Source organism: Antedon bifida, chromosome 4 (assembly GCF_963402885.1).
Source record: "Antedon bifida chromosome 4, ecAntBifi1.1, whole genome shotgun sequence".
NCBI classification, from domain to species: Eukaryota; Metazoa; Echinodermata; class Crinoidea; order Comatulida; family Antedonidae; genus Antedon; species Antedon bifida.
In genome coordinates, this window is record NC_136229.1 from 10,802,628 (window position 1) to 10,829,611 (window position 26,984).

At 32.2% G+C, this 26,984-nt stretch overlaps 1 protein-coding gene across 4 annotated transcripts in view; it reads right to left on the reverse strand.

Moving 5' to 3' along the window:
- LOC144840058 (keratocan-like) overlaps window positions 1-26,984 on the reverse strand; it is a 62,202-nt gene that overhangs the window by 27,226 nt on the left and 7,992 nt on the right. The window contains exons 6-19 of one of the 4 annotated variants that reach the window (XM_078695710.1): window positions 14,172-14,243; window positions 13,530-13,607; window positions 13,171-13,236; window positions 12,125-12,193; window positions 11,309-11,380; window positions 10,755-10,817; window positions 10,100-10,234; window positions 8,157-8,225; window positions 6,906-6,980; window positions 6,694-6,765; window positions 6,386-6,445; window positions 5,727-5,902; window positions 3,895-5,595; window positions 2,731-3,753 (exon numbers count right to left, since the gene is read on the reverse strand). In XM_078695710.1, the coding sequence (XP_078551836.1) occupies window positions 3,629-3,753; window positions 3,895-5,595; window positions 5,727-5,902; window positions 6,386-6,445; window positions 6,694-6,765; window positions 6,906-6,980; window positions 8,157-8,225; window positions 10,100-10,234; window positions 10,755-10,817; window positions 11,309-11,380; window positions 12,125-12,193; window positions 13,171-13,236; window positions 13,530-13,607; window positions 14,172-14,243 (2,833 nt within the window). In that variant the 3' untranslated portion in view covers window positions 2,731-3,628. Of the gene's footprint in view, window positions 1-2,730; window positions 3,754-3,894; window positions 5,596-5,726; window positions 5,903-6,385; window positions 6,446-6,693; window positions 6,766-6,905; window positions 6,981-8,156; window positions 8,226-10,099; window positions 10,235-10,754; window positions 10,818-11,308; window positions 11,381-12,124; window positions 12,194-13,170; window positions 13,237-13,529; window positions 13,608-14,171; window positions 14,244-26,984 lie in introns of those variants that run through there. The other 3 variants (XM_078695711.1, XM_078695713.1, XM_078695712.1) reach the window with 3 other exon arrangements.

Below are 26,984 nucleotides of genomic sequence, written 5' to 3' on the forward strand. Positions count from 1 at the left end.
TTATTATTATTATATACCCTTTAATTAATATAACATATATTTTAATACAATAATTAGGTTAGCATTTTTAGTCGCGTGGACGCGACTCAATAGTTTACTATGTCGGTCTGTCGGTTAAACTTAAGGTAATCAGTAAAATTGTTTGTGTTTGCTTTTCAAAAATGTATTTAGTTAAAGATGTATTGTTCCCCCGAAAACATGAAAAGTGAAGATTAATTAAATCAGACTTTGAATAGGTTATTTTGTAGTTTTAATAAAGTTAATCACTTCCGTAGATAAAAGAAAAAAATTAATGTTTTCACTTATAAAATGAGAAAATAAATGGTTAAATTCAACCACAAACCCATTGGCTGGCAGCCAATTAGACAATTTTTTTCTTAAATTACAGTTTTTCAGGTAAATACATTTTTTTCGATCTATTTTTTTGGTCAAAGTGGATAACTATTATGTGACATTAAAATGGTATATTCAACAAAAAAATGTTTGATAATTATTTTTTCAGGGGTACAATACATCTTTAAAGGTTTGATTTTCGGTATTATTTATTCTGTAGGCCATGGTGTATGCATCTATTATTTTTGAGAATTTATATAAATGGCCTAATCCATAAAATAGTATTGTGCATTGTAGAATGTATTTGTTAATAAATTTATTTAACAAGTATTTACTGTCAGCTTCTTATTATTAAGTGTGGAGGGATATTGAATGGCAATATTATTTAACTTTATTATTATTATTATTAATTTTTATTAAACATCTTAGCTTCTGTATTTAATATTACATCTACTGCATCAGAGTCTAATAGCATGCTTCTTATAACAACACAAACAACAAAAATATTGATTAGAAAAACTCAGATGGAGCAAATAGTGCCGGTTTAAATTTTTAAAAAACATCGAATCATTTCTCCTAATAAAAGAATAGTTAATGAACTTAATTACCGGAATGAGAATATGTCAATAAAATAAAGAAAAGTGTGAATAGATAAGAATTTGAATATAATTGTACGTTTTTAATATAGGGCAAATTTTTATCCCATTTTGGTAAAGAGGTGTTGTAAAAAAACTGCTTTTATTAAAGAAATTCGTATTTTCGAATCTATTAAAAATAGACCTATCCTTTTCCATTGTGTATCTTGCGCTTACGACTCTTACGCTTACGTAAAGTTGACTCCAAGTCAACTTTACGTAAGAATCGTTAATAACGCAACGCAAGTGATCGCAAGCAATAAAATCCCGGTTTCCTGTAAATTCGCGATAAATCGACGTATCAGACGGAGACTCGATACCCCGGTTTCCTGTCGATCGTTGCGTTACGTCTATTTTTCTTGCGTTTACGTCGATTTCATCAAAATTTTGTCGTAAGCGGTTTCCTGTCAAATGTTGGTTTCTTACGTAAAAACGACGTAACAGTCGTAACTGACGTTAGAAGAACTGACTCTTACGTCGACAGGAAACCAGCCTTTAACAGAGCGAAGGTTGTGATTTTCATGTTCATCCCGTAGCGTTTCGCTTCGTATGGATGTACATAGCTCATTTCCTGACCTTTGATTTTTATTTTTAAGATTCGCAAAAAGTAGAAACAATTCGAACTACCAATCTCACTGAAGCTGAGACTTAATGAACTAGAGTTCGTCGCAGAGAGGAATTTAGAAGATGGGAGCATAAATACGCATGCGTATAGGCTGACGCTTTGCGCGAATAAATTATTCGTCTAGTGGAAAATCAGCTATTTTCGCTCTATGAACGTAAATATATATATATTTCCTGGAAAACATAACGGTAAATTACTGGAACTAAACTGAACTAAAGGCACGTACGTTTACACAGAAAGCAAGAAAAGCAACACATGTTTTTAAAGTAACGAAAGCTTTAATGGTAAAGATGTTTCGGTTTGACTACAACCTTCAGCTGCATTACTGCTCTTGAAAAAAAATAAACGTAACGAAATGAAGATTTAAATATGCAAATTAATTAATTAAAAACTTAAACCTACTCATTTGAAAAATAAGGCAATCATTTTATTTTAATTTTATTTATTTTGCCATTGTGTTTAAAAATATATAATTAGAGTACCTAAAATAGATAGAAGGATATTCCTCTCCGCCTCTCCACAAAGGCCGACAGGATTACCAACAGCGTAAGCAAACACTTTTAAAGGCCAGGTGCGGGCAAAAAATTTCTATTGATCATACTTTCCACTAATTATCGATCTATAGTTTCCCCTATGTTTCATAATTGTTGGGATTTTATTTGTGTTACACGAGCTTGTTGAAAATAAGCACTTTCTTATCAGTGGGGGGATAGTTCAAATTACACAGTAAAATCTCTATTCTTTTGTACACAAATTTTGTAAATAGAGAGGCATTTTAAAAAGCTATGAAAACTAAACGGTGTGGTAAAAAATGTTATCAGATGACTAAATATAGGTAATATAACTTGAATTTTACATTTCTGGTATTTTTATTTAACTTCAGATTTTTATTTTCATGCTATAGCAAAAATTATCCACTGTATATCCACCATCTTTTTTCACCTTCTAGGGAGTCACCAGACATGTTATTACATTAGGTTAACTACCTAACTACTGAAAAAAAGTCTTCCTGGTTTTTATGGCAGAATTTTGCCAAATTTTGTATTTGACCATATTAAGGGAAATTCATGTTTTTTTTTCTTGATTTCATTACAAATATTTGATTTATGTACAATTAACCAGATATTACATTTAAAATTTATGCCTGTACCTGAGCTTTAAGTGGCTCTTCCAGCATTTATGGGTGGCAAAGAGTAAGAGAACAACATTATTTTTAGATAAAGTATTTATATAAAAATTGTATGTAGTCCTAGTACCCTAGTAATTGTATACAAATTTTTAACAAACCGTATATTAGTACAATACAGCTCTTACTAATACAAACCTATTTTTTTTATATTTGAAACATTATTTCATTTTAAAATAAAATCATTAATGTCATCATAATTATTATTATTTAAATAAAATCTTATATGCAAGGCAGGATTTCATGGTATTGTTCAAATTTGGAATTGTTGTAAAGATTATTATTTAATTTTTAAACGATAAAGATGAGGAAATATATGAGAATGGGAGAAAGCCGCCGCCCAACATTCTGCTGGCTACGCAGACGTCCTAACCAATAAACTGTTGGAGCTTCCATAGTATTGTTTAAATTCTTCAACATCCTCAGTGTGGCACGGCGGAATAGTTCCCATACCCAATAACATTATATTGTATATAATAATTGTTACCATTTAGATCAAATTTTTTTTGTTTTTCTCATTTGTACATTTATTGATATTCTTGTTCACAATAACATTTTAATTTCAACTGTGATTAATTATCGATATTCTACATTTTTATATTTCATAACATTAATTTCAATGGTAATATAAGCGTTCTAGACACTTTCCATTCTAAATAATTCTAAGAAAATGTTATTCAACTTAAATATGTAAATGTTAGTTAGTTATAACAAATGCAACACTTACATGTTAACAAATATTCTCTATTTCTGTTATCATCTAGTTTTAAATAGAATAGATTAACGTACAGTATACTATACGTTATTTTATACATTTTATTTATTTATTATACGATAATGTTAATGAAGCTAAATTATAATATTATTTTCTTCAAACTGTGATTCGTCCGGGTCATCATCGATTTGAAGAAGCAGTGCACCCCTACCGCTCTCTCGGCGACAGCAGTCTGTTTTGAGTTTCTTTAAAAAATCACCTAAGAATAAGAAAAATAGATTTAAATTTAATTAAACGTACACACAACTTATTTTTTATAAAGCTGTTGACCAAATATGGTGGTTTAAAATGCTAATATTTACACAGTCAGTATTTAAACATTACACAATAGATATCTTACCTGTTACCACCAGCATGATAGACACGTTCAGCATAATTAGGATAACGGGAGTTATCTTGTGAAGTAAATCAATGACGTCATCTTCATTAAAATTCTGATCCAAGTTTACGATCGCCCCAATAGATAGATTGACAACGATAAAGACAAGAGTCAATAATTGGAATCTCTGCTCTGACTTCTCTTTCATTGGTTGAAGGTACAAATGCAATACAATAAATATGACAGTAAAAAATAGAGAGTAAGACAAACTTGAGGACACGTCATCTTTTAAGTTGGCAATGAGTGCCAACAGAGCCTTGTTGTACAGCTCAAAAGATTCCCAAAACCAAAATGTTTCCTTGTATTGTCCACAAAAGAACCTTACTCCAATCATCCACCCTTTCCTCTGATTTTCTTCATGTTGATCAAAACGTACATTTTTATAGTATAGCATACGAACTATGGCCAATGGAAAACCAATGATGTATATTAAAGCAACGTAAACAAGTGTTTTGTTAGTTTGATACGTAGATCCACCGTTTTGGTCCATATCAATTGAGTAGTCTGACGTTAGTACTGTTTTATTGATCTTTCCGTCTGCTGTGACGTTAAATACACGAATTGACCATGGCCCCACTGCTAATATATCAGCACATGTATTTGCGTATGTAAGGTAAAGGAGCAACATGGATATAACAATACATCTATCACGTATGCAACTCTCAGTTATCGCTCCATGACACTTATTCCAGATGTAGCAAATGAAGTAAATGGTAGACATAGTTAACAGTATGATTAGTGGTGTAGCCATGGCAATATGAAGGGAGGAATACGCATTCCAAGAGTCGTGTAAACATCTTGGACTTAACATACTAATATATCTAATGACGTCAAAATATTGAAGTATTTTGCCAGCATACTCAAAGTTTTTAGGCCAATGAATTTCGGTTACTGCTGATAGTATACCTAAGACCTGATAAAAATTAATAGAAATTTTTAAATAGGTAACAAATGAATCTAGGCTGGTTTGTCTTCGATCCGCATTTCTTTCCTGCATTCTCCATATAAGTAAAATCATTCCAATTATTGCTAAGGCAACACTAACAAATATAATTACAGTTACAGCAGCCCCTTGACATTTGTGACATTCGTTAAATAGCTCATAATATCCATTAGAACATGAAGCACAAAGCCAACCAGTGTACCCTTCGACACAAGTGTCATTAAATTTTAGTCCAATATTACAACTTTTTTCGCCTAGTGGACAAGCATATACTTTTGGTAACGGACCTTTGTATACAGCATCTTTCAGTTGATTTGGGTTGGTATTAGGAAACATGTCGTTTTTTAATTTAGTTACAAATGTTGTGTAAGCCAAAAAACAATTGTTTTTATTTTGTTCTTCGCCTACTTTACAGTCACCATTAAAGTCCCACGACCACCAGTAACCTTTTGTTAGATTTTGATATCCTCCTTCACAGTTAATACCCTCTGAGCAGGGCATGCATGGCCCAAATCGATCAGTTCGATGGAAATTGTCAAGGCAATAACATGCATTTAGATTGGCAATATTATTGGTTTTGGTTCCTGATGGACAAGTCTGACAACCGGCAATGGACGCAGCTCCTGCATTATTTGAAAAACTTCCAATAGGACATCGTTGACAGGATTCTTCGTAACCACCCTTTTCATTTACTCCTCGTTTATCTTGATAGAAACCACCTGTAATTTTTTTTTCATTTATAAGTACCTGTAGTTGTTTTATTGTTATATACTTTTACTATTAATTATTACTATTTACTGCCATAACTAAATTAGAGAGATTATTATATTTTATAAATATTGCACCATACCTGGTGGGCATATTCCACATTTGGTGTTATCATACAAACTGTATGTCCCTTCCTTACACGGACTGCATTTACTCGTCGTGGAATTACATGTCAAACCTATTTCTCTACCGATATAACGAAACAACTCATCTTCAATTCCTTTTATTTCGATTTCTGTACCTTCTGTAACACAAACACTATAAAACAATTAGTTTGTAATTCTACACAACATGCAATTATATTGATTCAATTATATCTATTCTGTGTAGGACCCGATGCTGCTACTGTCAAGAGGTATCTATCTATCTATAAAACTATAGTAAGCTATATACGTTGCTGTCCGAAGAAATCCTGTACATATAATAGATAGATACCTCTTGACAGTAGCAGAATCGGCTGTGTGTATAGTACTATACAGATATTACCTGCTTAGAGGTGAAATATCAGATTTGACATCCACTAAGGAATCATATTTTTCTCAAAAGACTATCTATTTCACGAAGCGAAGAATATCATTTTTTCAAATCTTATATTTCACCGAAATAAAAGGTGATATTTTATTTGATATATAGCCAGATATCAGTCGCTTTCTCCTTACCTTGTACATATAAAATAATAAAGGTAACATAAAAATATAAATAAAATCAATACATCAAATCTTTTATTTTAAGTGTATTTACATGTTAATAAATTTCCCGATGTTTGAAGGAATCGATTTCAGTCCACAACAGTTGAGATATCTAAATGAAAATAACATGATTAATGCATAGTTTGTAACATAGCATAGTAACACGTTGTTAACACATTGTAATGGTGTAATAGTGATGCTGATGAGAATGATGCGACGATCATTGATGATAATAAGATTGATAAATATTATACCGAGGATGATGATGACGGTTCGATCTTGGTGATATTTAAATTATCATTATCTTTTGTAATTGTTTTGACTTATAAACTAAAAATAATAATATACGAATGTACATACACTGTTCCCTTTTCTATCATATGTGATAGAGCATTTTCTCCGATCTCTTTTATTGGATTGTCAAATAGATATCTGGGGGAAAATATTAACTTTATTCCTTATTTTAATACTTGCTTTGAATCATTAAACTGTGATTAAAATGAACTTGAAAGTACGTATCATCGAGTATTTATATTATCTAGGCTAAAAAAGTATCAAAGAACAATCCTCACATGTATTCCAATGTTGTGTCTTTGGTTTCCAATGTTTTATACGTAATGTTGGAAATGTTATTACCATAGAGGAATCTGCAGGTTAGAAAAACAATTGTCACAGTGTCTTCAAACACACAAGGACAACCCATCTAAACACAGCCAGTGTGTACTGTATACCATGTGAATGTGGAAAGGTATACATTGTGGAAACTGGACGTGACCTTCACACCGAATCAAAGAACATCAAGGCCATGCCAGAAGAGCAAGACAAATCATCAATAATTATACATTCTCGCAAACAACAACACCGAGTTAATTGGAAAGATGCTGAACTAATTGCTTCCGTTCCTTGTTGGCATTCCAGACGAACCAGGGATTCTATTGACATCTAAACACAACACAACACTGTTTATCAAGATATTGGATTTGTTATCAGTGACATTTGGCTATCTTTATTCAAAAAGAATCTTCATCGCCAGTAAACCATGCCATAGTTTCTGGCCAGTTTACATTTCACAATCCTGTCTAGACACATGGTCTATATTTGGCCAGTCCACACCCAGCTTGGAGACAATGCTATTGTTTTTAACTTGTCTCACTTTGCTTTCAGAACCTATCAGAAACAATGCTCTGCTATAGCTAGTTTCCATTCACTATTGTTCATGAGAAACAATGCTCTTCTATAGCTAGTTTTAATCCCTCCCACTCTGTGAACTTGCTATTGTTTCTGGCTTTCACACCAGTCCTACCCTTTTCCACTTATATTCCAAATTTCCTGGACTTTCTGCATTCTTACTCCTGAAGACGATCAAATCATATTGATCGAAACGTCGAGAAACTCAACAGTTCTTGTCTCTAACCGCTGCCCTCTATAGAACGTTGCGAATCAACTGTTATATTTTTTGACAACAAAACATACCCATGTAGATATCGTATGCTCAGTCAAATTGTTCTATTGGCATATCTGCGTCGATGATTAATTGACAACAAGATATTGGTATGTTAAAACTGTTTGAATTCATTTGAGGAGTGGAAAATAAACGAAAATCCATGCATACACGTACAGTATTCCACACAAACATTATAGTGACAACAGTTATTGGAGCATACAATGATAGATGCATGCACAAAAAACACTATACTAAAATAATTCACATGCTAAATGTGTATGTAATAATTCAACAAAAGAACGTAAGCCTATTTGAGTTACAGTTGGACAACGGAGAGCAAACGTAATATATGTTTAAGTAATACATAAAATTTGCTTACAGATAGTAAAGATTAGTTCCATTGAACGCTCCATCTTCTATAAATGCAATGTTGTTGTGTACAAGAAATCTGAAAAATAATTATGTTTTAGTTAGATTTCAGAGCTACAAAACTGTAAACATATAATAGTTTTAACATTGATACTTCTGTAAATTTAAATTTTTTTTTAATAATGTAAATGTAGGGAAATAACACATACAACAACTTTCTTCTTCCCTCAAGAGTCGCGCGCTCTAATCGTGTCAAAACCTTTTACCAAACGGCTCATTTTTCTGTTTGCAACGGAGATGGACCACCACTTCCTCTTTTTCCGGAAGATGAACTGGATTCTTTACAGCGCACACGAGTCAGATGTGTACAATGAACCTCCAGTTTCAAGTCCTTATCCGAGAAGACTTTTCTACAACCAGAACAATGATCGAGGAGTGCCTTGAACCGATTGTATAGTTATTGTTCCGAAGCACCTGCCTTTACCGCTTTACCGAAAACGACCAATTAGTATACGAAATATCTGTACTCAAAACTTAACTGTAATATATTACACGCAGAATTAGAATATTCTGTTGACTAGAACTCGTGCCTAATTGTAAATAAATTTCAGAGATAAGCTTTTATTATGTATAAATGTATGGTTATAATAAGTATGTTGGCTTGCTGTCGCGACACTAGTCTACCATTATCTTTCAATCTGGAACCAGCAACATTCTCAGACCTTTGATTAGTTTCAATAACTTCTTGTTGGGCATATTTTTACCATCAGATTATCTTTTCTCATAAACCGTCTGTTCTACATAGATCCAATATTAACGTCTGAGTGAGCGTTACATGCCTCTTGTTAGTTCCTTATACTTAATTACCCAAATGAGGTTAGCAGTTTCCACTTTGTATTATTCCTCTTGATCTTCTAGTTGTGTTTACTTTGATACACATATCGATAGTTGGCTCTTGATAGTTTCTGTGGGATACACTCATTCACAGCCTCAGTCTACATAGCTAGGATTGCTTTCCTGATCGTCATACTTTGATACCAAATGATCAGTCACTTGTTTCATTTAGCTGGGAAACGAGTCTCAATCAGACTTGGTGTACAGGTGCAATGGTCACTGTGGTTGTTTGGTCATTATAGTATTGATATTGGCCTCTAGATATTATTGTCGAATGGAGATATTTGAAGAGTATGACTTGTTATTTATTATGTGATGGTAGTTTTCTTCACGAAAACTATAATAGCAAGTGAGAAGCCAGAGAGACTCTGTCTCTTCATGATGATTGGGGATAAGAACTGCTTTTCTTTGCATTACCCTTTTGTGCTAAAAATTACTTAATTAAAAAAATTACTTTTATGTATATTACCAAGTCAATCAATCAATCAATCAATCGTCCGATCTATATAGCGACATTCCAACAGTCGTTATTCATGGCGCTGCCAAAAATATCAGAAAATGTGAGTTTTGAGTAGTGACTTAAAGGTGCTCAATAATGATGTTTGTTTAATGTATAATTTTAGCTTTAGCTTTTTGTTAACTGTTTTGAAGCAAGTATTGTATGATAGAAATGAATTTGAAAATGCACAACCACGGTAAGGCTGAGGTGAAATGAGAATGCTGTGTGTAGTTTTGTTTAGTTTGTTTTGCTTCTGAATATACGCCGAGAGTGTTAAAGAGTCGCTATCCAATCGAGTTTGAACAATACCATGAAAGCCTCATTGGTATAATAGTTAGGACATCTGTCTAAATTGAACAATTTGGCAGTCACCACCGTTCCATAGTTATTGTAGTAGAACGAATATAGTTGACGCGAGAGCACCCGTAATGGCTTGACCAATAAGTGGCGGAGTATATCTGAACGTGAAACACCCAGTTATAGAAAAGTTTATTCACGTATCTAAGAACTTTGGCTGTTGCCCAGGTATATGTTCGTAGTTACTTTTAATATATACTCACAACATGTTAAGAGATGACATATTTGCAAAGATATTTGTTGAGATAGTTTGAATATTATTTTTGCTGAGAAACACATTTTTAACTGCAGGTATTTTACGGTCTTCTAATGAGGTCAGACTGTTCCAGCTTACATCCCTGAAATAAAATATAGTTATATATAATTATATAATATTTCAGTGAGCAATATTTTGATATACACTTACTTTTGAATAACATTTAAATGCATAGGCCTACTACACTTCAAGAAAGAGAGACATTGCATTAATTGTTAATAAATTATTTATCCACATAACTTAAATAATAGTTTTATGAGGGCTTATAAACAATGTTTACTTTACTAAATAAGTTTAATAATGATTCTCGTCAACATGGTTTTAGGATAAAAGACACCAATTTAGTTATTATCTAGGCTTGTGTATCACCGATCGTCTATTTGATACTCTATCCATTGGGTTAGCATGCAGTGGTCATGTAAAATACAAATACCCAATAAAGAACTTGTATTCATAGATTGATAACAAATTAGACAGGATTGATATTATAAATAACAAAGAATATCACTTTTTTTAATTTCTCAGTATCATTCATTATTTCGATAATGTTTATTATTGAATGATGTAGGTTTAGATACAAGACTAAATAATAAAATACTTACAGTGTACCATATATGTTTCCACGAAATATTGGAATTTCCGTAAGTCTATTATAAGCAAGGAGTCTTCATGCAATTAAAAATAAAGCAATAATTATAAATGAATATGTTAATTGTAATCAGCAAACAAACTGTTTATCCTCTAGTAAAATAACATTATTAGTAATGTGAAGAAGACTCGTGTTACACGTTTTAAATGTTTAAAATCGAAAGTTCGAAATCTGCAAATAACAATAATGTAAGGTGTAAATACTGACAACAATATCTAAACTGACTAGGCAAAGCTGCAATTCATGTCACATGATTTTTTAAATAAAAGCTAGCTAGGCCCATGACATGGTAACTTATTTAAGCTATATTCACTATCATTTATGTACAATACAACGATGTGGCATTGATTAATATGTAAGAGAACGATGCTCCATTTTTTTAAATTATTATTTTGTAATTTGTATTTTTTGTAATTTCAGAAAGGTATCAAACTAAACTGAACTTTAAATATAATTGTAATAATATTGATAAATAAACATGTTGAAACATAATTGAAAATTACTCACAGCATAAAAATACTGTCCAATGCGACGAAAGCGTCGTTGTGTATAAAGCTAATATTGTTGTCTACAAGTTTGCTGAAAACAACAAAACATACGTACAATATTCTAGATTTAGCTACTTTTAAGCTTAAAAGCATTGCTTTATTTTTATAAACGACTCTATTATAGCTCAATATGTCGGTCGGTCGGTAGATCGATCGATCGGTCTGTCGGTATGTCGGTCGGTTTTATTGAGTTTCAGTAACATCTTGTGGTTAGAGATTAGATAACAAATATGTAGAGGTTGTCAACGCTTAAAATATATTCTTTATAATATTAATCTAGTTTAATAATTCAATTACGTAGAAAATAAAAAATATGAAATAAAATGTTGACAAAAAATCACTTGTGTGCATAATTAAATTATATAGCCTTATTCATGTAACCTGACAGTTTTGTTTTGTACACTACTGACAAAAAACATGGTTCTTAATTTCAGCAGAACGTGACCAAATTTTGCCATTTAAAGAGCCATTAAATTTTCCTCAATTAATTTTTTTATAAGCCGGCATCAGATCCCCACTAGATAGACATATGCAAGGTAATGACATCCTGACAAAAATATAATTGAATGCCATAAAGTAATAACATTTGTGTAATTGTAATCCAGTTACATGGCCATTCTCCATATCTTAAGAAGAATTTAAGGTTATTTGGTAAAGCTTTATTATTACTTTCAAGAAACGAGTTCGTTTTCAACAAAAATAGATTGTTTAAACGTACATTAGGTAGTATATCCATCTATGGGAAATGTTTGCTTCTGTTGTACATAATACTTACAGAACCAATATGTCGCCGCCTTGAAATGCTTTTGATGGGATACTTCGTAGTTTGTTATTAGCAAGATATCTATGGTAGGGTATTGAGAAAATAACAGAGAAGCCATAAATATGACCCAGTCACAAAAAAAAACTCACATGAATAATATCAATGAGCACCACATGAACAAATTATAGATATGATCGAGTTAAATTAAAAAGATATTTGCATTATATTAATTTAAAATGCATTTAGAGGTTGTTTGATAGCATTTCTAAATGAATTGATTTTCAATTAATACACATTCTGAAAAAAAAATCAATTAAAACATTTGCTTATAGTATATAGCATAAAAGCATTTATTTTATACATGCTGCGGTGTTTATTTTACCATTTTTTATATTTTGTGGCCGGAAAAAATCGTAATTTATATAATATAGATCTGTGCCTTAAATGAATGTCACATACATTTACATATTTTAGTAGGCCTAAATCACGCGTAAATTCTATTATTTTACTCAATAGTATGCTGGTGGTAAATACTTTCGGTACAGTTTTTCCACATAATGAAAAAATACAATTTAGTTACAACATTAGTTACTGATGATTAAAATAAATTCATTTCGTTCATTTGGCACAAATAGTCGATGCTGAAATATATCCACAAACAACAATGCAACGATGCTTCGTTACGAGCTCCGTCTACAGTCTAATTGCTGGAATTCGGCACCGGAATAACACTGTAATAGTAACTGGCAAACAAAGTTTTAAATCAATGTAATTTGACTATGTTGAATACACATTTTTTCAATTGATTATTGACAATGATTCGATAAAAGTCTCTTCCGAGCTTGACATTTCTCAGAATATTCCAAAAATAAATAAGTGCACAAACATATAGTACTTAGCATGTACGTGACCGATAAACATAAATAGATTATAGCCAATAAAGATTAATGTAAGTAATACAAGGCCAGGCATCTTATTTACGGAATAAGAAGAGCTAGAGTATCGATCACCCTCTAGAGTGACTGTATAAAGAGTAAACAGTTATATTTATTACTCACGTGCTACTTCCGGTTGACAGTTTGAAAGTTCCAGTAGATAGTTCTACGACAGATGGTGAAATATGCCTAAAATGACAGAAAAAACTTCACATCACCAATATGCAATTTGTTATTAATAAAGTATTGTGTGTAGTTCCGCCGAACAACGCCGATTTGTTAAACATCACACTGCACTTAATGGTACCCGAGCGAATTTCATTGGTAAAGATAATAATAAATGACGTTTAATTATATCACACGTTAATTAGGTTTGTTAATGTGTAACACTATTTTTTGACTTGTTTACACTTGTGGGTTTACAGAATATAATTTCTCATAATACTCTTAAGGATATTGTTTAACTGCACACTTCCTCTTACATGTCAACAGATCCACCATTTGCAAATGCAAACGCATTTTCACCAAGCATTTGAAGATTCTTGTTATAAATGATTCGCCTGAAGATCAAAATGTAAATAATAAAAATTGATTATGTAATTACATTCAATTATACTAATTTAGTAAAGTACCTGCCTGTATGATATAAAAGGCTTAAGTTAATTAAGTTATGGATGTGCTTAGCCTGCGTTAGGGGAGGTTTGAAGGAGAGAAGATTAAGTTACTACTAGTACCAAGAGACTGTCACAAATATTAAATTGAGTTATCAACATGTTTGCCTTGACCTCCTCTATTTCTTCCGGTCAAAGTTCAATAACATTTTGTGCATTTACGCCCCTGGGCGAATAAGTAATTAGGTTTACGAATGGTTATAACACTTGACCTACTTATTTTTAAGCATTTTTCTACAGCTCACTATGTCGGTCGGTAAACATTATCTTGAGCACGCGACTGCAGCCATGTATATGGCCTTGTTTTTTAAAATATTTTAGTAGGGATCGATGACAACTCTACCATTTGCCACCCTTGTTCCGCGAACTTGTTTGCGTCTACGGCGAATAAGTAACTAGCTTTTACGAACGAACCTACTTAATTTTAATATTGTAACAAAAATTAAAACTTACAATAGTGCTAATTTGCTGTTGTTTGCAAAAGTGAAAGGTTCAATGATATTTATATTATTAAATGACAGGTTTCTGAAAAAAAAAATCATCATTAGTGTTTACACTAAATATTTAAAATTATAAAAGGTGTTAAATAAGATTGTGGTAGTCGTGGTGGTGACATGTGGTACCATAGTAGCAGCAGCGGCGGCAGTAGTAGCAGCAGCAGAAGCAGTACAACAAAGTGACTAGAACGATCGTCAACGTGTATATTCAGTACCTAAACTTGCAGTACATTATTTATCTTATTAATTCGTGTTATAAAGAAAAAATCACTTAGAGACGCTATGAAATAAGCCTACGGCAGTGGACACCTGATGAGCATCTAAATCAAATCAAATATTCTGTTTCATCATCATCGTTATCATCAAAATATAAAGATTCAGGTCTATGAAGAGATAAAACGGAAACACATCAAAATTCTAAATGACATTGATACATTAATAACAAGAAATTATTCAAGATGTTGCCAATTACGGTTATAGAAACTGATTGCTGCGCTTAATTATTATATAACTTACATTTTGCATTTATCGCATTTAAATTCTCCCATAAATTTGCTAGTGTAATGCTTATAATTATGAAACAAGTTAAGTTTTGTCACTAACATGACTTTTTTAAATAATTTACCTATGTTTTCTTAAGTTCTTTTCAGTTGTATTTATTACCTGCTTTTGTTAAATCTGTTTCTGAAACTTGGCTAAAACTATAAAGATATTTTACTATATTCAGTCGGTGAAACAGCAATGTCTTTTCAGGTTTAAGTGTTTCATGCAGGAATTGCTGGACCTTTCGATTCTTGGACTATAACGGTATAAAATTTTGCTCGGATACATGCATTAACAAAACCGTATAACCATCAAATATCTCAACACATGTTTCGTCATCATGGGTGAATTCAAACGAATGAAAAATAAAGCGTTATCCTCTAAAAGCAGAACCCACCACTTTGCCAGCTTTATGTCTCTGTCAGGGGCGATCGCGGGACTATTTTAAAAGGGTTGCTCAAAGATTCCAGGGCTGTAGACACTTACGCCCGTATCCTTAAACCGGACTTTAGTCGTAGCTCGAGCTAAAACTTTAAAAATGACGTAAATTACAAAATCAGCAAGGATACTATGCCCAGGCCTTATAGGCTTACTAGTAAACCCTATGATTTGCCGACATTGATGTAGGCCTAGGTAAGCCTATTGGTAGGCTCATCTTAAGTGTAGTAGCTACAACGTGTCATCATGATCTATATACTCATCGTTGTCTACTTCTTGTGGGAATAATAATACAGTAATAGACACGGTACTTTTATGCTTCGTTTGTTGTTTGCCTTGTGTCTATTTTTCAAAACGAAACGAGCGCTAGAGAGTACTAGAGTCAGTGGTGACGTATCGCAATACATAGCCAGAAAATCCCGGATCAGGGATCGCAGTTTTCATTCAATTAGGCCCGGTGATTGGATGTGATGTGGATGACATAACCACTAGCCAATCACAAGGCACTATAATTTAAATATAATCACATCGATAATTAAGGAGATTTATGAAGAAACCACTGCTTATCAATATATTAAAAACACATTTGTTATACTTGTGACACGGTAAAAACATACATGGTGAAATGCATAATTTAATATTCTATAGATTAACGCAATTACAGGGGATGGAAGGCCAATATGATAATTCAAATATAAAAATTGCATATTTTTATTAATATTACCAACTACTTAAAATTACCGGTCGTAAATGAACTTTTCGAAGTCCGATTGTGATGAAATTAAAACAGAATTGTTCAGCAATATATTTTTGTTGTCAATTAATCATCGACGCAGACATGTCAATAGAACAATCGACTGCGCATACGATTTCTACATGGCTACGTTTTGTTCTCAAAAAATGTAACAGTTGATTCGCAGCGTTCTATAGAAAGCCGCGGTTAGAGACACGGAGTTCAATGAGCGTGTTTGTTTGATTGGCAGCAGTCAAGCGCGTTGGAAAATCGTTTGATGTCACCGTCGATGCATATCCTTCTATTCTTTAATCCATGGTATATGTTATAATAATGCTAAGCATGTTTATTTACAACCGTATACAAATTACATTATCTTCCTCGCGCAAGTCCGACTTGAACTATAGCCATAGCGACAATGGGAGATGTAGAAACTCACCACGCGATAGAATGTTAGGAGCCTAGCGCTTTCTTGTCACGCTATGAAGTACGCGGTTCGTCGCGATCATACTTTGTTGGAGGCCTAGAAAATATGAAAGTTATCGTACCGCCATGGTTCCTAAATATATTTTGAAGATTGTTGTTAATCAAAAGTACTTCACTGTTAAATTAATAAACTTCATTAAGTCGAACTGCAAACTTCGACTACTTCTTTTATGAATCTAATTTGAAGTAATCTTCTTCTTTCCCTTTTCAGGGAATTTATTAGTTCAATGTATATTGGCCTTTGGCCCTAATACAAACAAATAAAAAATAACTATAACTTAAGATAATGGTTTCTTCTTTCAAAAGCAAAGTAGACGTATTTTCCTAAATTATAAGTAAAATTTGTGTTGGAAAGTAATAAACATAGCTTATTAATAGAAGGAAAAACACGAATAAATCTTGGAATAAAACTTTTTCTTAAATCATTGTAAAATGTGCATTGCAAAATAAAATGATATTCATCCTCAATAATGTTCTTTTTACATAATTTACACGTTCTCTTATACCTTTCTACACCCTCCCATCTGCCCTTTTCAATTTCTAGCTCTAATATCCCTAAACGTAACTTAGTTAATAATCTTCTTTGTTTAAAATTAATGATGTTGGTCAAGTGATAACTTAAACATATTTCTTTTTTATAAAGAGAAAAGAGCCTTAACTTATTATGTAAACTAAATTTTTGAATGCATTTTTGTTTTTCAATATCACATAAGCGCAACTTAAATTCTCTCAAACATAAACCTTTACTATTAACATATTGTTGTAACCATATAACCAAAACCAGTAGAAAAAAGTAAGTGTTTGACCTATTGTGCCCAACAATTCTCATTACTGTTAACTTTTCTAAGTTGAAACTCATAACACTTAAAAATGAATCTGTCATGATCTAAAGTAATAATATGTAACCAAAATCTTATAACTGTAACTAAACAATCCAAAGAAAGTGGTAATCTACCTAACTCAGAAGTAACAGCGGCATTTGGTGCATTTTTCCAAACTTGCAATAAATATCTACAAAATTTAGTATGTGTTTTTTCAATAATGTTTATGCTATCTGACATTCCCCAGATTTCGCTTCCATACGTTAAAATAGGAAGTATTTTCACATCAAAAATATGGTTCCTTGAATTAATTGGAAGAAAAGATAAGTTACGATAAATAAATGATTTTAAGCAGAATAAACTTTGATTTGCTTTTTGTTGATTATGTTGCATTGAGCTGTTCCATGCACCATTTGAACTAAAAATAACACCAAGATAATTATACGAATTAACAATTTTTAATTGAATATTTTTATACTTCCATTTTTCGATGTTCCTTAAATTGCGGCCATTTTTAAAAACCATAATTTTGGATTTTGTAGTGTTTACAGTAAGTTTCCAAGTATCACAATACAGTTCAAGTTTATTTATTAATTTTTGGAGACCTTTCACCGTGTCACTAACAAGCACTTAGTCATCTGCATAAAGAAGATGATTCGTATGACAATCTCCAATTTGAATGAAATCGTTTACCTGATTAAGTATACCACTAAAATCATTAATGTAAATATTAAAGAGTAAAGACGACAACGGGGAACCTTGTTGTACTCTAATCGAACAATTAAAAGATGGACTAAGTTTGTTGCCAATTTTAACATGAGCAGATAAGTTTTGGTATAAGGAATTTATTATGTTTAACATTCTGCCTGAAACACCAACATATTTCAGCTTATGTAGTAAAAGTGTATGATTTATAGAGTCAAAGGCACGTTTAAGATCAACAAAAATCCTACCCCGCTTTTTATCTAAGTATTTAGAGATGATGGTATCTAAAATGAATATATTATCTGTCGTTCTATATCCCTTACGAAAGCCTGCTTGTTCCTCATGAATTAACTTTTTACTATTTGTAAATTGTGTTAACCTAGAATTAAGAATATGTAAAAATATTTTTCCTAGGATTGGAATTAAAGAAATACCCTTATAATTTTCAGGTTTGTTTTTATCTCCATTTTTAAAAATTGGAACAGTTAAGCTTGTTGCCCATTGTTTGGGAAATTTTCCAACTAAAAATATAGCGTTAAAAAGAATGTTTAAAATATCAAAAATAATGTTGGGGGCGTTTAGCAAGAATTCAAAATTCATTCCATCAATGCCGGGAGCTTTTCCACTATTTTGAGAATTAAATGCTCTATTTATTTCATCCAACGTTATGTCGTGGTTTAAATTATCATTGTCTTCATTCTGTGATTTTTGGCAACTCAACGCTATCAATAGACTCATCGTTTTTAAATAGGTTCTTAAAATGAATATAACATTGATTAATAGAAAGTTCACAAGATAATTTCTGTTTTGTCTTCAACTTCATCCAAAACGTTTTGCTATCCTTTGTATTGAGTGCATCGATAATTTGTTTGCGTATTTTTTTATGAAAGTTAATTTTGTTGCATTTTAATAGCGACTTATATTGCTTTTTTGTCTGAATATAATTATTTAAAAAAGGTTGAATGCGCATAATTCTAAATCTCTTTAATGATTGTTTAACCTGCATTTTAAGGTCCTTACAATCTTTATCAAACCATTCGTTTCGTTTTGTAGAAGTTGAAGATTTACTTGTTTGTGTATACTTAATTCCTTTACATACGTATTCAAAAATTTTACATAAATGTGAAACTGCCTCATCAATTTTATTTTGAGAGATAGCATTCATAAAATCATCATCAATAGTTTCAATGACATCATGTTCCCATCTGACTTTGGATGCATTAATGTTAATGTTAATTAACTGTTGGACCATTTGAACGTACTCTGGGTAAACGTGTCATCTTCATTGACAATCAATTATAGCTGCTCGAACTAGGACTTTTTCAAGTCGAACTTCGAACTACGACTAAAGTTCGGTTTAAGAATACGGGCTTGAGTATTTCAGTAAGCAAATTGTTAAATGACACCCCTAGATGGCCGCAAATGGTACTCTCGGACGTAAAATTCATGATAGATTGCACCTCTAGTTCGCCGGAAATGTCACTCACTATAGTGCGCTAGCAAACAGAGGATTGTAGCCTATATTATTCAGCTGGTGATAAAACAAATGCGACTAACAATATAGGATAACATTTTTCTCGTTCAATGCGAAGGTCACGGGGAAGTCCCCGATGAAGGTACTTCTGGTACGGTAATACATTCTAATAACTGTACCCAATTAATGTAAATTAATTATCAATTAATAATTTTAAAAGTTATACAAAAAATATGAAGCATCTGCTATAAATATATTGATTATTTTGAATTAAATTCTAAATAAATCAGATGTTAAAACCACAATTTCCAAAATTCATTTAATTTATCCACTATAAACTTTACAAAAGTGTGGGTAATTTGTGAATGACGTAGTAGGCTACATAAATAGGGAAGATCTGTACCGCCGTTCATTGCGAGAGGAGGGTGAAGTCCGGTAATGTGTCATAATAATGTAACAAGCCAGAGATTAAATAAAATCACTAATACAATTAGCTTATTGTCGTTGTTTTAGTCGTCGTCAGAAGTTTATCTATTTATTTTTTTGTGGCAATAAAAGTTGAATATATATATACATATATATATAAATCCAAAGGCAAATTACTGAAAAAATGACAATGCTGTGGGTATCAGTGGCTGGATCTCAATGGAGATACAAATAAAAAAGCGAAAAGCTAAATCAAAACGATAATGTAAACAGCCAGAAAAGTTAGCAGAGCTTTCGGGCAACACTGGCCCTTCATCAGTGCAAGTGATATATATATATATATATATTTCTCATGTGTAGAGCGTTTCTTTGATTGAATAATTATGTTTGTATTATAACACAAGTTCATTTTGGATTTTCAGTAATTAATTACCAATGGTTTATTCAAAGTCAACACTGTAACTAATCCCTCACTATTCAATCAAAATGTTATTATTATACTACATTGGTTGAAAAATGGATTGCGTGATATAAAAATGGCAAATGGCAAATATATTCATGGAAGACTTGGAACAACGTGCCACAGAAACAGCACCATCACATATCAAACCGATTTTCTGGCGCAGATATGTAGACGATGTCTTGGCAATTGTACCAATTGGATTTGAAGAAGAACTCCTCCAACATCTAAACACCATTGACCAGACAGGCCAAATGAAATTCACTATGGAGAACATGAAAAACAACACCATCCCTTTTCTCGATACTCTAATCACTATTCAAGACAATGGTAACATAAAAACATCAGTGTACAGAAAATCGACACACACACAGACCAATACCTACACTTTCAATCAAATCATCCACTCGAACACAAACTTAGCGTAGTCAACACCCTAGTGGAGAGAGTTGAATCCATCGTATCAACAGAAGAAGGACAAAAACAAGAAATGAGCCATATAAAAGCAGCGTTATCAACATGCGGATATCCAGACTGGAGTTTTAAAAGAGTTAAAGACAAAAGGGAACATAGACAAGCAAACAAAGACAAAGAAATAACAACAGATAAAGAAAAATCCAGAGTCAACATTGGTTTACCGTATGTCGAAGGGATGACTCAAAGGCTAAGAAGAACATTGAAACAGCACAATATAAATACATATATCACTCCCAAAAACAAATTAAGAGAAAGTCTCGTTCATCCTAAAGACAAGATTGACAAAGATCAACAGTGTGGTATAGTCTACCAAGTAGGTTGCCACAACTGCAAGAAGGTATACATAGGGGAAACAGGCAGAGCATTAAAAACAAGAATAATAGAACACAAAACAGACGTGGAAAAAAATACGGTAGGGACAAGAACCAGGAGCGCTCGCCACTCACAATCTAAAATTCTACACAAATCAGCAATCACAGATCACGCCACTACAGAAAATCACATACCGGATTTTGAAAATACAAAAATATTAGACAAAGAACAACACTACTTATCAAGAAAAATAAAAGAAGCCATTTGGATAAGAAAAACAAATATGAACATCAACAGAGACCAGGGAGGACATGAACTGAGCCACATCTATGATGACACCCGAGCATCCAAAGGGGGACACCAGCAGAAAGCTGAACATCAGACGAAAGATGGCGCAAGTCACCGAACTATGACGAATGACAGAACATCATGTCAACGTCATTTGCGTGATCAAGGCTACTGAAAGTAGCTGAAACGTAGCAAGTAAGTACTTGTCAACTGGTTTAACCAAAAAGTTAACATTGATTTATTTAATATAAAAATGGATTGATAGTAAAACGTAACAAAGATACGTTCTTGTCTGGTTATTAGGTATTCATGCTCTGATGAAGCAGAGGATTATTTTTGTAGCGTTCTATTTAAAATAAATGTTATTACAAAGAAATATTTTGGGTGTGAAGGTCGTTAACTTGACAATGATAAAATGTCCTGCAACTCTGTAACTACTTTATGACAAAGCCTATCAAGTTCCTAGTCCTGACCCCCTCCTTAAATGTTAAATGTGCCCATTTTTTAGAGAACACACTAACTACAATTTTTTTTTTGCGTCAATGCGGTACTTCTGGTCCGAGAATAAATAAAATATTTATTAATTAATAAAATTATTATTATCAATTAATGATTTCAAAAAGAAAAAAATATGAAGCTGCTGCTATAAATATTGAGGAAAACGTTAAGAGCCATTGTCTGTAAAAATCAAAGATTTGGTGGCAGATGTAAAAAAATGGATTTCGCTCAAATTTTTACCATGAATAGACATTTCAATAAAAAGCATATCTACAACATTCATTTTAATTTTTAGCCTCCGTTGCCATGACAACGGTCAATTATCCAAATTTTGATGTTTTTGCCATTTTTCACAGATTTTCTATAGTGAAAAAGTACAAACTTGTATACTTATTTTAACCAAAAATACTTACAGTATACAGTTTTTGTTTATAGCAGTGTAAACAACATGTATTGAGTTCCATTTAATGTAGAAAAAAAAAATTACAAAATGGAGTTTGGTTGATACCATTATTTTAAAAAGGGGTGTTTTTAAAAAATATTTTTTTTATAAAAGTATACCTCATAAACGTACCTATAACTTCCAAAGTGGTGTTTTTATATCAATGAATTTTTGTAATTTGATAGTCAATAGGTTTGTCAACAATAATCACGAAAAAAACACTGGGGTAAATTTCGTACATAGGTTTTGTGTTGCCAGGAAAATACGAAAAATACAAAAATATACAAACAAAATATCAACAAACAAAACACATAAAACACAATTTAAATATGGCTAATATAATAATAAAATGTATATGTGGCTTGTCATAATATAAATAAAATAACGTAACTTTGAAAAAATTGCGTCAATGGTTTTTATAAATTTTTACATCTATTTTGTGTAAAGAGATACAGAAAGACCTCCCAAAAAATCTGACCTTGTAAAGGTCAAAGGTCATTTGAGGTCAAAATGGGTCAGAATGCAAAACAGGACAGGTCCCCACTTTACTACAACTATTAATGTTTGATCAAAATTTACAAGATAGTTCATAAAAAATTCTCAACAATTTTCATTTTTTACCTATAGTGTTACCTTAGCAACCATTTCTATGTGTAACTAAGGAAAGTAATTTTAAAAAAAACGTAAAAAATGGCGTTTTTATGAATACAAAGAATTTATTGCATTTGAAATTTTTCTCAATTTTACTTCTACTGCATTCTAATAATCTTAAAGTGATGACAAACTTGACCTTGTAAATTCTTTCATTTTGAGGTCAAATGAGGTCAACATTTTATCATAGTAACTGTTTCTATGCGAAAATATTAAAAAAATAAGGGGTTTTTCATAAATACAAACATTTTTTCTACATAGTTTTACATTTCTACTTTTTGCAAAATTTAATCTCAGAAAGAAAGTCTTGACAAATCTGAATAAAGGTAAAAAATTGACCTTTAGTGTTATCTTAAACCTGGATAAGGATAATTTTTTTAAAATAAAATATGGAGTTTTCAAAAAAAAAAAATTATATTTTACATATTGAGGTCAAATGACATCAACATTTTACCTATAGTGTACTGTAGCAACTGTTTCTATACGTAACTAAGTACAATATTTTTAATATGGGGTTTCATGACTACAAACAATTGATTACATAGCTTTACTACTTTTTCCCAAATTTACTTACCTACTGAATCCCAGAAAATGTCTGACTTTGTGAAAGGGTCATTTGTTGGGTCAAATTATGTCAAAATGTATTATTTAAGTTATCATAGAACCTGTTTCTATGCGTAACTAAGGAAAAGTGGCCGCTTACGGGCGGTGACCCCTTACGGGAGGTTCTGCCGATAAAGGGGCAAAATCACGTATTATGGCTATACACGATACACGAAAAGAGCCTCTCAATTTTCCAGCTAATTGTATTATTATTTATAATCAGGTGGTTTAGTATTTTTTAGCATTTTCAGACAAATTTTAAAAGCTTTTATCATATGAAAAATGGTCGGTCAAAATCTGTGTAGTTTTCTCATCTCTTCACAGTAATGTTTTTAAAACCGCTTCGAAATAAAGCTAATATAAAAAGAAATACAATAAACATGGACCTCTAATTCATAGGTCCATGCAATAAGTATCACATTTTTCGGGTGGCCGCTTACGGGTGGTCATTTATCATGCAAAAAATCTCATTTTTAGTATAAAAAGGTGCCCGCAGCTGCTTACAGGAGGTGGCAGCTTACGGTAGGTACCAAATGCACTAATTAGTAGGGAGGTGTGGGGGGGGGGGGGTGGGGTGGTGGTAGTCGAAAGTGGTGGTGGATGGGCATGTGGGATCTGCTTAGGTTAGCAAATAAAAGAAGTAAAAAAATGAAAGAGGAGCTTCAAAATAAGAGAGGAGTAATCTGTTGCAAAGATTAAAATTCACAATGATCTGATAATTTATTCAAATTTCCAGAGGATATAACCTATAAAATGACATTAAAACTGGAAATTACAGAATCTATAATTAAAAATAATGTTTTTTTTTCTTACAACACAACTAAAACTATATAAAACATTAAGACATTTTCTGACCAAAGAGTTTCAAATCAAATAATCAAAGAAAATAAAATGTTTTTACTAATATACTATGTTTTTTTTTTATAAAAATGCCTATGTTTCTCGCAACACTGCTTGTAGATTTTTAAATTACCCCAGTATTTTATTTTAGAAATCAATTATTAAACCTTAGAACAACCTATTTCTAATAAATCAGCTAAAAAAATACACCACTTTGGGCGTTATGGTGAAGTAAAGTTTAGTTGCATTTAACAATTTAAAAAAAGTGAAAAACACCCCTTTTTAAATAAATGGTATCTCCCAAAGTATAAAATCAAAAATATAAAAAAAATTATGAAACAGGTACACAATGCATTGTTATTATGCATACACTAATTATTTTTTATAATTAAATGAGCAAAACAAAAATATCGTTCATCAAAGTAGTACCAATATCCATTTTAAAAAACCTTAAAAAAGGACAAAATTTGTCAAAAACACAAATTTGGCCGTTGCCATGAAAATATATGTGTGAAATAAAAAATACTTCATATTTGATTTCTCTTAACACATATATAGCCATGTGCAAAATTTGAAAGAAATCCATTTTTTTGAGTCTGCCACTATTTTTGATATTTCTTTGATTCTTACAGACAATGGCTCTTAAATTGTATTATTTTTAAATAAATGCTAAATAAGTCAGCAGTTAATTAAAACCACAATTTTCAAAATTCATTTTCATTTATCCACTATAAACTGTACAAATTTATAAATATAAAACAAAGAAATTAATTATAGAAATTTTGCAGAAAGAACGGAAAAACAAAACTATACGCAAAATTATGATTTGGCCTTAAATTATGGAAAAAAGGCAATAATTATGAACAAATTAACGACCCATATGACGGGTTTTTCCCGAACACAGTGTGTGTTGGCCTCCTTTCGTAGGAGAGAGATACATCTCCCTGCTCTCATGACGCGCGTACCACAAGCAACTAGTCAATCAGAAATTCATTCAGCGCATGCTCAATCTGTCGGTTACCGTTATTGAAATGCTTGATATTCGTAAAACTAAACCTACTCTGTTTCACAGTGTCTTAGATGATTAATAACATTTTAAAGTATAGTGTTTATTGTTTGGCAGGGCCCTTGTAAAACGTTGTAAAACTAAACCTACTCTGTTTCACAGTGTCTTAGATGATTAATAACATTTTAAAGTATAGTGTTTATTGTTTGGTAGGGCCCTTGTAGGGCGAAGGTGGGGAGGCTTATTCGAGGGATACGTTTAATTTTTTAGTTTTAATAATAATATTATGGTAACATTTATAATCAAATAAAATCCTCTAATAGATATGAAAAGTGGTAAAAAAAAATAACAAATGCTTGGTAAATTGTAGATAACAGTCCGATGAATTCTAATACAAATAGTATTATTGTGTTATAAATATAATACAAAATGCGATTATTGTTCTAAGTGATGTTTTATTGGGAAGGTGTTCGGCGTTTATTCAAATAAATACCATCATAATTGGTATAATTAACTTCTACGACAGAGTGGGCCGTTTCGGCCTAAGAAGGAAGACGTTGCAATATGGGCAGTATCTCAGGGTCCTAAAAGGACGTACACAGATAGCCCACAGTTATTCCTGCCAGCTTACTTAATAACTCGGCTATCGGGGTTTCACTCGATTTCAAACAAAAGGTCTTATCAGTTCTCCCTATGTAATTTTATATACTATTCCCCACAATATACTCGGATGCTTTATGGCGTATATTTAATTTAATCTATATATAAATTTACGTAAGGCAACATTCGGTAAATCACGCGTTATTTCTAGAATGTTTACTCGATGATATGTAAAGTTGGTTCGTACTTTCGGTACTGATTTTAACCACCTTTTATTAAAGTGAGTTAGATAATTAGTTATTGACAATTAAAACGAATTTAGGTTCAACGATTTGCCCCAAATAGGGGTGTTTCCCGATCGTGGTATACACTGTCTAATCAGGGCCGTAACCAGGGTCTGTCAAGGGGTTTGGGTCACTGCCCCGCGTCTGAGGCGAATTTTGTTAAATGACACCCCTTGATGGCCGGAAATGGTACTCTCACACATAACATTCATGATAAATGGCACCTCTAATTGGCCGGAAAAAACAATCTCATGCAGCATGCTACCATTGAACAAAACGATCGTACTTTTTTCCTCCTCCTCACACACGTGGACTATTTAGGCATAAAAGACGATAATATTTGTTGCCGTATATTAGATGCGCGTGCTCTGTGTGCGGAACCACCGCCGATTGTTTAATCATTCACTCGGTATTTTGTTTTGCGTTCAAGTTACAAGCCCCAAAAAAAAGCACAATTTGGGTGAGAAGGCAAATTCAATGCTTATTATAGCAGGGGCGGACCCAGGGGTGTTTCCCTTGTGGCCGGGCAACACCCTTAATTTCTTACTAAATGTTGTTTCTGCCACTAAATTAAAATTGAGTTCCATTTCATCGTATACAATATCCATCCGGCGGACCCGGAACTTGATATGCTTAGTCATAAAGTAGTTACAGAGTTGCAGGGCATTTTATCATTGTTGAA